At 39.9% G+C, this 16,998-nt stretch overlaps 1 protein-coding gene across 1 annotated transcript in view; it reads right to left on the bottom strand.

Annotated features, from left to right (window-relative positions):
• Nucleotides 1–1,508, bottom strand: part of FYB1 (FYN binding protein 1) — a 203,214-nt gene extending 201,706 nt beyond the window's left edge. Inside the window, 1 exon segment of the mRNA XM_043976068.1 lies at nt 1,440–1,508. Coding sequence (XP_043832003.1) covers nt 1,440–1,508 — 69 coding nt within the window.
• Between the last annotated feature and the right edge of the window lie 15,490 nt (nt 1,509–16,998).

Below are 16,998 nucleotides of genomic sequence, written 5' to 3'. Positions count from 1 at the left end.
AAGGAGGATGAGCTGTCTTAAGAAGCAATGAATTTACCCAAAGTGGAGAATTTCGGGTAGAGGTCATTGGTTAGAGATATTATAGAGAGGATTTCTACATAATCTAGGGATTGGACCAGATGACCTCTGGGGTCCCTTTTATCTTTGAGATTATTGTGATTCTATGTAGGTATGTTTAATTTCCTAATTGAAATTATAAACATCCTGAAGGCAGAGATGATCTTATTTCTCAATATCAGAATGTGAGGGACATTCAGTGCTCAGTTCAAGTCTATTCAAAGGCAATGTCCATTTCTTATACTTCTCTGTCCCCCATAGTACCTAATGTGGAGTAGACATGCAAGAAATATTTGCCAAATGTTCGATTACATTTCTTTTTTTGATGTACTTTAAACTCCTTTCAGAGTCCTCAAAATCCCCTCTGATATTTTCTTACCACTGCCCCTACCCCAGCCCACATAATCTTGACTGTCTAGAACCCTACAAGCTAAGTAAGAAATTCCACTGGCACATCATAAGCACTTAATAAATGTTTATTGATTGTCTGATTGATTATTTGGTCCTGGACCCTTTCCTGACCTGTCCTATCCCATCCTGATCCAAATTCTAACTGGGTTAGCTACTGTACAATTTCACAGAAACAGAATATCATCCTTTAGGGATGAAATAATCCAATAATTTCACAGATGAAGCAATTGAGGCTCAGAGATGGCTGGTTTGTGCAGGACTACCTATCTATCTATCTAGTCTGGATTACAGGCTGGAATGAAAGCCAAGTCCCCTGATCTTGCCAGGATGCTTGGCTTTACTGCCTTTCTACCCCCTCCCAGCCCCTTCCCAGATTCAGAGAGACTTAAAAGCACACAAATTTCATGCTTTCCTCATGTAATCTTCCTGCAGCTACATGTTCTTATCAAGCTCCATTTGACAAAATGCCATTTTGTTAAGTTGCTAAAGACACTTGGAAACATAAATACGAAAAAGACACTAAATAAATGCAAACTAACTTTGTGTTTAGCTACCTCCCATCTAGGTGAGGTGCATTCCAGGCAGTTTTAAATTAACTTTAAGGAGTCCTACAGTGGCGGGGCAGTGTGGTTATTTACCACTAAGGAATTGATTTTTCTCTCTCTTTGGACAAACTGTATGGCCGGCAATAAACCCCAAAGGACAGAATAAACACGGTCCTCTTAGGGATGAAAGGATAAAGAATAGGATCACTTAGTAGAAGTCCTTTGGTGGTCCCCAGTTTTTTCATATGAATTCTTAAATTACATGGAGGGATTTCCAGGTGGGAAACTGAATAGTAAAGAGAGTGGAGAAGCAGAAGGGAGCAGAGAGAAATGCTGGGTACAGAGCTCATTTATCAGGGCAGCTGATATGAAAACCCCTAATACCGGCCACTCTTAGTCCTCATACTTTCCCAGGTACCCCCCTACCTTTTTCCTTGCCCTGCTTTTCAAGTTCAATGCTCTGTTAGGATCAGTTGTGTCCTGGCTCACTCTCATGTCTTCCTCTCTTTATCCCCTATGGAGAACTGAAACTGTCAGAGCTGAGCATGCCCAGTCAATGTTAGGTAGCCTTTGCTTGCAAATCAGAGTAGAAACAACTACACCCTTTATAATCTTTTCATTGTTTACATTAGAGATCTCAAATGGAGAAGTTGGAAACTCTCCCTCCCCTTTCCTTCCCTCCCTTCCCTCCCCTTCCCATTATTCCTTTCCATGAGTGAGTAGACTGATTCAAATAGTATGCCTTAGAAATAGGTTGCTGGGGGGCAAAGGGGGAGGGGCATCTAGGTGGTACAGTGGATAAAGCTCTGGCCCTGGATTCAGGAGGACCTGAGTTCAAATTTGACCTCAGACACTTGACACTAGCTGTGTGACCCTGAGCAAGTCACTTAACCCTCATTGACCCACAAAAAACAACAACAACACACACACACAAACAAAAAAAAAGAAAGATTTTGCTGGAGCAGCCACTTCTGGTAAGCTTTCATGTACATAGATGCAGTACTGTCTTATGCATAGCCTTGGCTACACAAGCTAAGAAATAAATGTCTTTAGAAAGAATGAACAACTGTGATAAACTTAAGTAGGTCAAATTATCTTACTAGCTCAGTGACTTTGGGCAAGTCATTTACCCCTTCAGTAAGCCCTAGTTTTCTCATTGGCAAAATAGGGATGATACCTATGGCACCTTACCTACCTTGTAATGCAGTTATGAGAAGCCTTACTTTGCAAAGCACTTGAAGGCACTATTTAAATATTACCTACTTAGGGCAGCTAGATGGCACAGTGGATAAAGCACCAGCCCTGGATTCAGGAGTACCTGAGTTCAAATCTGGCCTCAGACACTTAACACTTACTAGCTGTGTGACTCTGGGCAAGTCACTTAACCCCAATTGCCTCACCAAAAAAAAAAAGAAAAAAAGAAAAGAAAAAGAAATATTACCTATTTAGCTGTGTGACCCTGGGCAAGTCACTTAACCCTCATCACTTCACAAAAACAAACACATAAATAAATATTACCTATTTTATTGGTTATCAATTCTCCTTATAAGTACACAGATTCATAAGGCTCAGAACAGGTCAAAGAAGAAGGGGGTAGATATGAGATTTATTGTAGAGGTAAAATTGATAAGACAACAGATGATTGAATATGAGGGATAAATTAATGCCACTCACTGTGGCAACTGGAATGAGGTTTCCCTAAAATGTAAGGAATTTAAAAATGTGGAAGAGAGTCAGTTTATCCTACTCATTTCAATTCCTTATATTAAAACCAGCAGAAATTGAACTATACTATTTCTTTTGTTTTTGGTGCTGTTGTTTCTCTTTTTTGAGGTTTTTCCTTTTTGCTCTGATTCTTCTCTTATAATATGACTAATGCAGAAATATGTTTAATGTTTTATATATATATATATATATATAAAAACTATATCAGATTACCTGCTGTCTGGGGGGGGGGAAAGGAGGAAAGGGAGGGAGAAAAATTTGAAATTGGAAATTTTATATAAACAAATGTTGAAAACTATATCTACATGTAACTGGAAAATAATAAAATATTTTATTTAAAAAAAAACAGCAGAAAAAACATTACCTCAGGTCCTCCTGATTCCAGGTCTGGTACTCTGCCCATTATACTACCTTCCTGCCTCTACTGAGCTACCATGCCTTTGCCCCAGTTCGAATGCAGATTTGGAAGACTGTACCACACATTCTCATCTCTAGCCAGCTGCAATGAATATTCTTTTTTTTTTTCCGTGGCAATGAAGTTTAAGTGACTTGCCCAGGGTCACATAGCTAGTAAGTGTCAAGTGTCTGAGGTCAAATTTGAACTCAGGTCCTCCTGAATCCAGGGCCAGTGCTTTATCCACTGTGCCACCTAGCTGCCCCCAGGAATATTCTTTAATAAATTTCCCTCGAATAGATAATTTTTTTTGTATGAGTTTACCTTTCCCTTCCCCTCGTGGGGATTGCCACATAATCACTTGGAAAGATATTTGCTGCCAAATGAAGGAATTGAAATGAGTAGGATAAACTGATTGACTCTCTTCCACATTTTCAAATTCCTTACATTTTAGGGAAATCTCATTCCAGTTGCTGCAGTTGAGTGGCATTAATTTATCCCTCATATTCAATCATCTGTTATCTTATCAATTTTACCTCCACAATTAATCTCATATCCCCCTTCTTTACCTCAATTTTACCTCCACAATTAATCTCTACCCCCTTCTTCCTTCTCATATAGTTACCGCCCAGATTCATACCTTATTATTTCTCCTAGATTATTACAATAGCCTCCTTTTGGGAACTCCTGTCTCCATCCTTGCTACTCTCCAATCCATCCTTCATAAAGGAGTCACACTGCTATTTCTACAGGACAAATCTGACCCTGACAGTCTCATGCAAGGAAAACACCCTCCCTTCCCACACCCATGCTTTTAGGATAAAATAGCTTTCCTAACTTGAATGAAAGCAATTTAAAGAATTTAAATGATCTACCCCTGGGAGCAAAACCTACTTTCAAGAAATTGGTGAGTAATTTAGAATTATAGAAGCCCAACAGCATAAGCTTGACATACATACTGGGAGGGGAGGAGGTACCAACCACTACTCTAAATTACATCCTAGTATCAAGGGTATATTGGAACCAGGTCAGGGTCTGCTTGTTAAATTTTCAATGTGAGCATTCTCACCTCAGAAATCAGCAGTTCTACAAATCAGGGCTTGGTTATTTGTTTTGTTGGTGGTCTAGACTTATATGGCCATCTAACATCAGCCTGAAGGACTCCAGTGATGGAGAACTCAGTTGGAGTTCTCCGAATGGAGAATATCCCCTTTCTTTTTCTAAATACCTCTTTTAGTTCCATTGAGCAAAAGTCTGTCCCCATGTGATTCTATCTAAATGGTCCTATTTTTTGCCCTTTGGTACCTCTAGTAATTGGATTTACCAGACTAATTGTTTGTTTGTTTTTTCATGTGATAGCCCTTCAAATGTTTGAAGACATCTATCATATCCTTTATTTATTTTTTTTTTTGAGGCAATCAGGGTTAAATGACTTTCTTAGGGTCACAGAGCTAGTAAGTGTCTAAAGCTGGATTTGAACTCAGGTCCTCCTGACTGCAGGGCCAGTGCTCTATCCGCTGTACAACCTAAGTGCCCCAATCATGTCATTCTAAATCCTCTATGTCACAGGTGAGAGGTGGTGGTCCTTAGGTATTCCTCAATAAAGAATTACACGCTGGAACACAATCCAATTAGAATTAAAGTAGTCTTTTATTTGGTTCTAGGAAAGTGACCAAGAGGAAGGTCAGAGACCTATCCTCTCAGGGAGGAAGAAGAGTTCAAAAGCACTTCCTCCAAAGACAGCAGGAAGGGTAAGGCTTTTTATAGAGGATAGATTGGGGAGGGGTTGGGGAGGGTGGAGCAGGAACTTGAAACCAGATATTGAAGCAGTTGGTATTACATTTCCTGAGCTCTGGGGTTGAAGGTTATAGGCTTTGAGGTGGGGATAATCTTGTCCTCTGGGATTATCTGTCTCCTGCCTTCAACCAGGTAACATTTGGCTTCCTGCTATCCTGTTATCTGGAAGATCAATCATTTTTCACAGGAAGATCTTCCCAGGCCCTGTTTCATCTTTGATTTTGTTTTTCATAAGAAAAACCCCTTCTGATTGATTTTAGGCCCATGTTATTCTAAACCCATGTCACTCTTTACTTATCATAAATCTCCATTTCCTTCAACTAATCCTCATGTGGCAAGATTTTCTGGCCTCTCCAGTTTATCAGTGTCTTCTTTAAAATGTTATGCCCAGGCAGATTTCAGAAAAACCTGCAAAGACCTGGACTAATGCCGAGTGAAGTGAACAGAACCAGGAGAACATTGTATACAGTAACGGCAACATTGTGTAATGATCAACTGTGATAGACTTGCCTCTTCTCAGCAGTGCAATGATCCAAGACATATCCAAAGAACTCATGATGGGAAATGTTCTCCACATCCAGAAAAAAGAGCTGTGGATTCTGAATGCAGATGGAATCATAATGTTTCTGCTTTTTGGTTGTTTTTCTTTTTTGAGGTTTTTCCCTTGTGTTCTGATTCTTCTTTCACAACATGACTAATGCAGAAATTTTTAATGTGATTGTACATATATAAACTATATCAGATTGCTTTCTATCTTGAGGAAGGGGGAGGGAAGGGAGGAAGGAAGAAAATTTGGAACTAAAAATGTTATGAAAACAAATGTTGAAAACTATCATTATATGTAACTGCAAAATAATAAGATATTTTATGATAAAATAAAATAAAATGTTATTCCCAGAACTCAACACATATTCCAAATATATTTTCACCAGGACAGAGTACAGTGGTGCCTTTACTTCTCTTACTCTGGATACTATACTTTTATGCAAAATGCAACCTGGAAATACCTCAGTATCTTTATTCTCTGCCATGGCACAAGGCTGACTCATATCAAGCTTGCAGTCCACTAAAGCACTTAGTTGTCTTTTTTTTTCTCCACAGGAAATACATTCTAGCCATGTCTCAACAATCTTATACTCATGCAGTGCAACAAGTGATTTTTGTGAACCTAACATTTTATCTCTAATAAATTTTATCTCATTAGCTTCAACCCATTGTTACAGCCTGACAAGGGCATCTGAGATCATAATTCTCCCTGCTCCGCCCCCCCCCAACTCCTCCAACTCCCCCAACTCCCAATATATTACTTACCTATTTGCCCCAACTTTGTACCATATGAAAATTTGGCAAGCATACTTTACCCCTAAGCCTTTGTCCCAATCACTGACATATATTGAATAGAATAAGGCCAAGTCTAGAGCTCTGGAACACTCAACTCTCATCACCCCCTCCCTTCCCTCCCTTCTCCCTCCCCCAAATCACTAAGGCTCTCATTAATTGGCCAACAATAGGTCCCAGCCCAAGCCTCACTGGCCCTTGTTTGGCTTCTTAATAGCTCAGAGTGAATGTAAATAGCAATTGTTTCTGTTTTGACCAGAAACCTTGAGGGTCTTCCCCTCCCAAATTGATTGATTGATTTGTCTGTTTGTTCATCCACTCATTTATTTATTTTTTAATTTTTTTAGTGAGGCAATTGGGGTTAAGTGACTTGCCCCAGGGTCACACAGCTAGTAAGTGTTAAGTGTCTGAGGCCGGATTTGAACTCAGGTCCTCCTGAATCCAGGGCCGGTGCTCTATCCAACGTGCCACCTAGCTGCCCTTCATTTATTTATTTTTGACTAGGTAAGAGAGGCCATCTTCTGCCTGGGTTCTTCCCTAGCCTTAATCACTAAATGGGCATTTCCTCAGGCAAACTGAGACCTAGGAAAGACATCCATGGCCATCTATAATCATCCTGATCTATGTCTTGCCACTCTGGAGGAGATTGAGGCTTGTGACTTTGCACAGTCCTCCCTCACTTAAATCCAATTCACTGCAAGTCATGACATCACCCCCCCCCCACATCCCCTACCCCACATTTCATGGTCCTCTGCCACCAACAAGAACAAGAACACCCTCCCCCAGGCTAATTGATTACTACTCAGCTTGTATAAAATGAGTGTCAACAGCTCCATCTTCCCAGGAGAAGGAGGAGCACCAGGCCTTACTTACTGTGTGGGATAGGCGGACTTGAGTCAGTTCAGATTCTGAGGATGGGGTCTGGAAAGTACCCAGCCCCCAGTCCCTGTTATTGTCAGATCGTTCTGCTCATGTTTCATCCCATTGCTAATAACAGAAATCATGTATTTTGCTTTGCTGACCATGGTATCATCCTCCCTGCCTGCATTCCAAAGCCCTCAGTCCTTGTTATGGGTTAGTTATGCTGTTGCTACAACACACCTCCCCCTCTTGTTCTATGACCAGGCAGGAGAAGATGTCTCTTGCTAGTGCGGACCCCACCCAGATACTACCTTCCCTTTTTGCATTCCTAAATCCTAACTCTACCCTGGTACCAGATCCTGTTACCATCACTCCCTTCTTCCCCCTTGCCCCTCCTTATATGGATGGAGTGGTTGGAGAGGTTTCACCCTTTTCGCTTCCCTCAGTTTGACCTTTTCCCCCCCTCCCCTTACCCCTTGCTTTTGGAACATGTATCCATACCCTGATTACAAGCTGAACATGCATCCTGGGTGAGACAGGATTGGATGTTAGATTGTGAGCTCACCCTGTACATGAGGGGAACCCCCCTCAAAACTTCCATAAAAACCCAACTCATGAGCCCATTAGTGCACTCCTCATCCCTTGCATGGGGTTGCCCATTCTCATGAGAATGTAATAAATCTGCCTCTGCTTGACTTGGTGGTTTCCTCGAGTTATTTGGATAAATAACTGAGGCAATTTTGTCCCAAACACTTACATCTGCCTTGTCATTGCCTCCTAAGGTCTTCCAGACTTACTATCTGTTCTGTCTCCGTGCCCTGCAGTCCGATGCTGTCACACTGCTGTAATCTGAGAACACTGTGGATGGATCTTGCCACCCACACCACTGATATGCCCTTGGGGCCTCTCCATCTGACCTGCAGAAAAATGTTCTTTTATGTGTTGTCTCTTCCAATTAGAGAGTAAGCTCCTTGAGAGCAGGATCTGTTTCAATTTTTCTCTTTTCATCCCCAACACTTAGCACATGTGCCAGGCACATAGTAATAATATGGGTATGGCCTAACTCAGGTTTTCTTGAGAAGCTAAACTGAAGGAAGACGGACACACCTAAGAAATAACAGGAGATAAGCAGCACCTGGGATAAAGATAGCTCTAGAAATCAGGTCCACCACCTTTCATTCAAACCTCTTCCACCCCACCAGGAGATAATGGTTGCTACCTGAGCTGTGCGAATGGACAGAGATACCAACACCCTTGATTTTCAAGCCTTTCTCATCCTACCTCTCATTCAAGCTTTCCCCACCCCCAAAGGGAACTTTCCATAGTCAGGTGGTCACTCCATCCATGCCCCCCACCATCCATCTTCTAATAAAGGCTTTGACCTTCCTTCCTGTTGAGGAGAAAAGGAGTCTCAGAGAATAGTGTGGTCTCTAAATCACCTCGTCTCCCCTTCAGGCCAAGTCTTTGACTTCCCTCTTCACTTTATCTAGCATCCAAATAAAAGACCATTTTATTCTTTTTTTTTTTTTTTTTGGTGAGGCAGTTGGGGTTAATTGACTTGCCCAGGGTCACACAGCTAGTAAGTTTTAAGTGTCTGAGACCAGATTTGAACTCAGGTCCTCCTGAATCCAGGGCCAGTGCTCTATCCACTGCTCCACCTAGCTGTCCCCTGCTTTTTTTTTTTTTTTGGTGGGGCAATGAGGGTTAAGTGACTTGCCCAGGGTCAAGTGTCTGAGGTCAGATTTGAACTCAGGTCCTCCTGAATCCAGAGCTGGTGTTCTATCCACTGTACCACCTAGCTGCCCAAGACCATTTTATTCTTATTGGTTTCTGTTCCAGAGTTGTAATTATTTAAAGAGGAATAACTAAGGACCCCCTACCACCTCTTTCCCTGTGACAGTAAGCTTTTTCTTTTTCTTTTCTTTTTTTTTTTTGGCAGGGCAGTGAGGGTTAAGTGACTTGCCCAGGGTCACACAACTAGTAAGTGTCAAGTGTCTGAGGCCAAATTTTAACTGAGGTCCTCCTGAATCCGAGGCCGGTGCTTTATCTACTGTGCCACCTAGCTGCCCTCGACAGTAAGCTCTTAACAAATGCTTTCCATGCATGTATTCATTTATCATCTACTTGAGACTGCCTAGTAAGCTGACATGGATATGTTCATCAACATTCTAAATGACTAATAATAACTAACATACAATGTACTAAGCATTTTATAATTATTATCTTATTTGAGCCTCACAACAACCCTGGGAGGTAAGTGCTGTTCTTATCCCCATTTTACATATGAAGAAACTGAGGCAGAAAGAAGTTAAGTTATTTGCTTAGGATCATACAGCTAGTGTCTGAGGCTGAATTTGAATTCATGTCTTTCTGATTCCAGGCTCTTCGTTCCATCCATTGATCCACCTGCCACTTCGACCTATGATCTAATCTACCTCATCTCTCCATTTTGATCACAGGGATATCATGAGGAACTCTTTTGTCAAATGGATTATTAAGATCCAGATATACTGCATCAATGACATTCTACTAGTTACTAGCCTGGGAAAAAAAAAGAAAATGAGATTAGTCATCTAGAAAAGATGGCTTTGCTCTTAACGACCCCATGTGGTTCATCTTTAGAAGCAGTGTGGGATTAGGGAAAAACGATGGTATCTGGTTTTTGGTTAGAAGATCTGGTGTCAAATATTAGTTCTGCTTCTTGAGATCTTATGAAAGTGATTTTTACCTTTTTATACCTTAGTTTCTTAAACTGAAGGAGTGGATCTAAATGATTTCCTTTCCATCTCTAAATTCTTATGATAACTATTTGTTCTAAGGGCTCACAAACAATGCCTTTGATAATCTGCTATTTAACTTGACCTGGAATTTGTGGAGGTAAAAAGTAGGCTTAATGTATTATTTTTTTTAAATAGTGGGGCATAATAGAAAGGCATACGAATTATTGGAACCAGAAAAACAATATACATGAAGACTACAATAATGTTAATAGAACAAAAGAACCTAAACTAAATGCAGTGTAATTATACTGATTAAGCCATCCCTGAGGTTCCAAAGGTTTGTCATGCCGGGGTGGGAGTGGGGATAAGCTCCCACTCTCTATAAAATGCTCCAATAGCATGAGTCTCAAATAGCCTCTGACAACCGAAGTCCAACTCCTGGCCTTCTCGTGGCGGAACTGTTTCCACTAACAGGAGAAGGGGTGAAGGCGAGTCACTAGAGCCTTAAAATCAGTCGCTTCCGGCAGGTGGGGCTCTTTAGCCCTGGCTAGCAACCCGCCTAGGAGAAGGAAACCCTGATTTTAAACCTCCGCTGCCTTGCGGCTATACCCATATATGAGAAAGGCTTCAGGAGTTAACCCCGAGGAAAAATCAGGAGTCGGAGTCCCTTAGGCAGTTGGATGTTGGACATCACATCCCTCTGGAAACTTCTGCGGCAGCACTGGTGCTAAACTGTATTGGCTCTGCCTCTCCTTTGGATCCACCAATGTTGCAGAGAGGGAAAACCTACTGCATGGGCAACAGCTTGTTTTCCATATTGATCTGCCCAGGCCAGCACCCTGGAGAGGACACTCTAGCTATTCCTCATGGGGTAGATACAACATGGGATGCAGCAGTTACCGGTTATAAGTCACTCAGGAGCTGCGGCTCCCGTATCAGACTGCACAGCCACACTGTGGCCTGTGGCTCTTCAAGGCGCTGATCCATGGTCATCCGCGACTGATAGAGGCTTACACCCAAGCCGTCCCTAAGAATAAGAGCAGGCAGCTAGGTGGTGCAGTGAGTAGAGCAACAGGCTTAAAGTCAGGAAGATTAATCTTCCTGAGTTCAAATCCAACATCAGACATTTCCTAGCTATGTGACCCTGGGCAAATCATTTAACCCTGTTTACCTAAGTTTTCTCACCTGTAAAATGAGCTAGAGAAGGAAATGACAAACTGCTCTAGTATCTTTGCCAAGAAAACCCCAAATGGGGTCATTAGTCAGACATGACCGAAACAAAAGTGCTCCCTTCTTTTCTTTGCAGATGTGGGGGCCTCTGGAACATTATATAAATTCTCAAGACTTGATTGATATGGTGGTTAGTTTTTCTAAATTGATTTTTCCCCTTTCTTTTTTTATTTTTTGTTACAAGGGATAGCCATCTCAGTTAGAAGATGATGGTGATAGAAAATAAAGGGTGTGCTGGTAAAAGTCTAACAACTGAAAAAAATCTATGTGTTTAAGTTTAATCTGTTTTATTAACATTTCTCCATCACTTTCTTACATCTAAAAATCAATGAAGCAATAAGTCCTGATTTGGAGCATTTGCTGATTTCTGACGTATATAAACATTCAGACTGAAAATTTAACAAGGGTTCTCAAGAGTAGGCACACTATAAAACAAAATAATATCAAGAAAACTTTTAAAAAGGAGATTAGGGCATAGTTTAGTGTAATGGTTGGTACCTCTTCTCCTCTTAATACGTTTGCCAGGTTTAAGAATAACTGATCTTCCCCAAAAGCAGGTGGCTGGACAGGCTATACTTGTGAGGTTTCCTCTAAGGTTATAACTGAGCCTGGCATACAACACTTTGAGACTTTGCCTTGGTTCCTGTCCTTTGGACCTCACTTAATCAGCATTCAAGTGTTCCCCTTCAGCCTTGCCTCTATTTGGTCTCTAGCACCACATTTTTTGGGAAAAGGGCTGAGTCATAGCAGTAGCTATGAATGACACAGTGAACACAGAACACCGTACTCTGATTCAGCAACCACTAAAACATTTCCAAAACTCAGTTTAACACCTCCCTGCCTCATTGTAGAATGGTAGCTTCCGGATTTACTTGCCTCCAACACAGCCTACTTAATGCCAGAGAAGAAATGATTACTTAGCAGAAACTGAAAGTTAAAATTTTAAAGTCCAATTTATTAGTGGGGGCAGCTAGGTGGCACAGTAGATAGAACACGCCCTCGAGTCAGGAGTACCTGAGTTCAAATCCGGCCTCAGACACTTAACACTTACTAGCTGTGTGACCCTAGGCAAGTCACTTAACCCCAATTGCCTCACTAAAAAAATACATACATATATATATATATATATTATTAGTGAACTGAAAAGCCAGTATTATTTCTTTCTGAACCATTTCTACTCTGTTATAAATCATGGAAGTTGGGTGGGTTCTGGACCTGTAAATTCAATGGTATAGAGAATTCTTGGATGAGTAAACTCCCTCTACCAAAGCTGGTTGGCACCTTCTCTGCAACCTATAGTCTTTTTTTTTTTAGTGAGGCAATTTGGGGTTAAGTGACTTTGCCCAGGGTCACACAGCTAGCAAGTCTTCAGTGTCTGAGGCCGGATTTGAACTCAGGTACTCCTGACTCCAGGGCCGGTGCTCTATCTACTGTGCCACCTAGCTGCCCCTAACCTATAGTCTTTTTAAAAAATTATTATTTTAAAAATGTATTTTCTTTTCAATTCAATTCTTTTTTAAAAAATGTATATATATATATATATATATATATATATATATATATATTTTTTTTTTAGTGAGGCAATTGGGGTTAAGTGACTTGCCCAGGGTCACACAGCTAGTAAGTGTTAAGTGTCTCAGGCTGGATTTGAACTCAAGTACTCCTAACTCCAGGGCCGGCGCTCTATCCACTGTGCCACCTAGCCACCCATCAATTCAATTCTTAAATAGGCTTTCAGTCAGTTTCTCAGTCTCACCCAATTCAATCAATTCCAAATCAATCTTTAGGTGGGGCCCCTGGGCATCTGCCAAATCCCATTATTTTAGCACAGCCACAATGTCAGGATGTGTCAGAAGAAGGACTGTGACTTAATTCTCTTTGGCTTTTAGGCTGGTTTTCCATCCACTTTTGTATAATAACCTATTGTTGTAAATTATAACACTGTCTGAAAAATGTACTTATGTTGACTTCAAGCAATTATCATATCTTAGTGGCATAACATAGGACCCCACATCAAGGAGATTTAGGTTCAAATGCCCTTCTAAGCATAAATAGCTGTGTGACCATCTCATATTACTTAAGCCTTCTGAACAACAGGGAATCCTCTGGGATTTTCTATGTTAGGTTCACTTGGGAGCCTCATACCTGTGAAATCACAGGATGGATTCTGCCAAGAAGACATTTATGATTGCAGTATTACATATCAGGCTAACAGTACAAGTTTTGGAGTAAGTGTCTCTTTGTAGGTTCTTACTTATATAAATTTGAATAACTAGTGACAGAAATGCTCCTGAGGAAACCACTCAAAGAAATACTGCTGTAGGTAAAGTGGGCCCCTATCATACCTCATGATTATCGCGCTAGGAAATTCTCAGGCAGAGTTCTGCAGTTGAGTTTCATGAGCTTTCAGGAAAACATTTCATTTTCATTTTTCTTGGTAGATGCTCAACCATCAAGTCAGATTATTTCCTTTCACTAAATGGTTTCCATATGAGTAAAAAGAAGGAGGAAAGAAGCATAGCTCTCACTTGAAAACAAAGGCATAGGAGGTTTACTTTAAAGGTACTCAAAGGAGCCTTTAGTCTTTCCTGTTTCTTTTGCCAGCTAATGTTGCCATAGCCAAAAAGGTAAAGCTACACAGAACACACACACATTTATTAAACACCTAGTGAGTGCCAGGCACTGTGTGAAGCACAGAATGTGTATGTGTGTGTGTATATATATATATATGTACACACACACATACATATATATGTGTGTGTGTGTTTGTATATATGTATACATACATATACACATATATACCTACTTACATCTATACATATAAACATACACACATGCGTGTATATGTATGTGTATACTATACAATATACATGTCCATACATATATATTTATGTGCATGTGCTATATGTATGTGTTTATGTGTATGTATATGCATACACGTGTATATATGTATGTATATTCATATACATACATACATACACATATACATCTATATCTACATCTATATATACACATCTATACATAGATATACACATATACATAAAGATAATGGGATAAAATAATGGGATTTGGCAGACGCCCAGGGGTCCCACCTGAGGATTGATTTAGAATTGTTTGAATTGGGTGAGACTGAGAAATTGACTGAGTACCTACTTAAGGATGATTGAATCGAGACCATGCCTGGCTGGCCCTGAGTAATGTGTTGTTTTCAGAGGTTGTGTACTACTGACATCAGTAAGAAACCACTCTCAACCAATCAGCTTGAAGGACCTCCCCTTTGAGGGAGGGAGAGAAGAACTAGGAAGTGGAGGCTCACTTGTGGAAGCAGCCTCTTTTTGGTGGAGGAATGGCACATGCTGACAGATGGGAAGAAAAAGGAGGGTGTCTCTTTTAGTTCAGACATCAGCTTGGTGGCAGAACTTCATGTGGGCTACTAGGAAAGGAAAGTTTTTTCTCTCTGGCTATACCAAATAGATCCAAGCTAGGATCTTCCATGCTATAAGGAATCTGTTCTCAATCTCTCTCTCTCTTCACTAACTTATAATATATTTTAATAAATCCTTAAAAGCCTAAACTCTTGCTTAATTTATTAGTATTCTTAGCCTGTTTCCCCCCAAAACTGGGGGGGGGCAGATTAGGACCCACATTTAGATTTTAAATAACACTATATATATGCATATACCTTATGTATACTTATACATGTGCACATAAACATACACATATACAATATAAATATACAAGTGTATATGTATGTGTGCATGTATGTGCCCATGCAGATATATGTATATATGTGTATTGTACATGTGTATATGTATATATGTATGTACATACATACATACATACACCAAAAGACTATGTACTCTCAAAGGACTTCCAGTCTAATAGGGAGATGACAAGCAAGCAATTATGTACAAAGAAGATATAGACAAAAAAAATTGGAGAGAATCCACAGAAGAACATTAAGAGGATCAGGTGAGGCTTCCTGTAGAAGATGGGATTTTAGTTAGGAATTGAAGTAAGTCAAGGAAGCCAGGAGGTAGAAATGAGAAAGGGAGAGCATTCCAGGCATGGTGGGCAGAAAATTCCAGGCATGGGAGACAGTGAAAATGTCTGAGATGAAGACAAAAATTAAACAGTCACACATTTAAGAAGCTTACATTCTATGGGAGTTGGAGGGAGAAACAACTTGTATACATAGGAATAAATGCAATAATACCTGCAAATATATTGTTGCAATAAATGCAAAATACATGCAAATTAATTTCCTGGGGAAATGCACATCATCTAATATGAAGGATATTTTATTGATGATAGAGCAGTTGTTGCATAATGCAAATTGGAATACTAGCAAAAAATGGGATGGGAATACTTGGAAGGATGAGTTGAATGAGTATGAGGGAGCAGAGAAGGAAGCTTCTGTTTAGGCAGACTATCACTGAGGAGATAGGTGGGGTTATTAGAGAGTAGAGGCTTCCTCTTCTCACAAGAATAAAAGCAATGATGATTATCAGCCTATGCATGAAAAAAAGAGAGAACTGCTGAACTAGACTGTTTACTATTCTCCTATGCTTGGAACATGCCTCCCAGTTCCCCAATCTTTTGCTATTGAAATCCTACCACATTGCAGGGCCCAGGAGCCACCTCTTTCATGAAGGTTTTGCAGGAATACTGCCCAATCAAAAATTGTATCTCATTTGGAAATTTGCAATTAAATCCCTCCTTCCCCCAATTCAATATTCTTTTTTTTTATCATAAAAGTATTTTATAATTTTCTAGTTACATGTAAAGATAGTTTTCAACATTTGTTTTCATAAGATTTTTAGTTCCAAATTTTTCTCCTTCTCTCCCTTCCCTCTCCCCCTCCCCAAGACAGAAAGCAATCTGATATAGGTTATATCTGTACAATCACATTAAACATATTTCTGCATTAGTCATATTATGAAAGAAGAATCAGAACACAAGGAAAAAACCTCAAAAAAAAAAAAAGAAAAAAAAAACAGCCAAAAAATAGAAACAGTATGGTTCAATCTGCATTCAGAATCCACAGTTCTTTTTTTTTTTTTTTGGATGTGGAGAACATTTTCCATCATGAGTCCTTTGCAATTGTTTTGGATCAATATATTGCTGAGAAGAGTTAAGTGTATCACAGTTGATCATCACACAGTGTTGCTGTTACTGTGTACAATGTTCTGGTTCTGCTCACTTCACTTAGCATCAGTCCACTTGTCTTTCCAGGTTTTTCTGTTTTTCTTTTCTTTTCTTTCTCATATAAATATTTTATTATTTTCCAGTTATATTTAGAGATAATTTTGAACATTTGTTTTTATAATATTTCAAGTTTCAAATTTTTCTCCCTCCCTCCCCTCCCACCCTCCTCCCCAAGACAGCAAGTAATCTGATATAGGTTATATATGTACAATCACATTAAACATGTTTCTGCATTAGTCATGTTATGAGAGAAGAATCAGAGAAAAAAGGAAAAACCTCAAAAAAGAAAAACAACAACAAAAAAACCCAATAGAAATAGTATGGTTCAATCTGCATCTAGATTCCACAGTTCTTTTTTTTTTTCTTCTTCTGGATTTGAGGAACATTTTCCATCATAAGTCCTTTGGAACCACCTTGGATCATTGTATTGCTGAGCAGAATCAAGTCTATCACAGTTGATCAACACATAATATTGTTGATACTGTGTACAATGTTCCCTTGGTTCTGCTCATCTCACTCATCATCAGTTCATGCAAGTCCTTCCAGGTTTTTCTGAAATCTGCCTGCTCATCATTTCTTATAGCACAGTAGTATTCCATTACATTCATATACCACAACTTGTTTAGCCATTCCCCAATTGATGAGCATTCCCTCAATTTCCAATTCTTTGTCACCACAAAGAGAGCTGCTATAAATATTTTTTGTACATATG

This window comes from Dromiciops gliroides, chromosome 1 (assembly GCF_019393635.1).
Source record: "Dromiciops gliroides isolate mDroGli1 chromosome 1, mDroGli1.pri, whole genome shotgun sequence".
Lineage (NCBI taxonomy): Eukaryota > Metazoa > Chordata > Mammalia > Microbiotheria > Microbiotheriidae > Dromiciops > Dromiciops gliroides.
The sequence above is the reverse complement of the archived record's forward strand: the minus strand, read 5'-3'. Positions and strand labels throughout refer to the sequence as shown.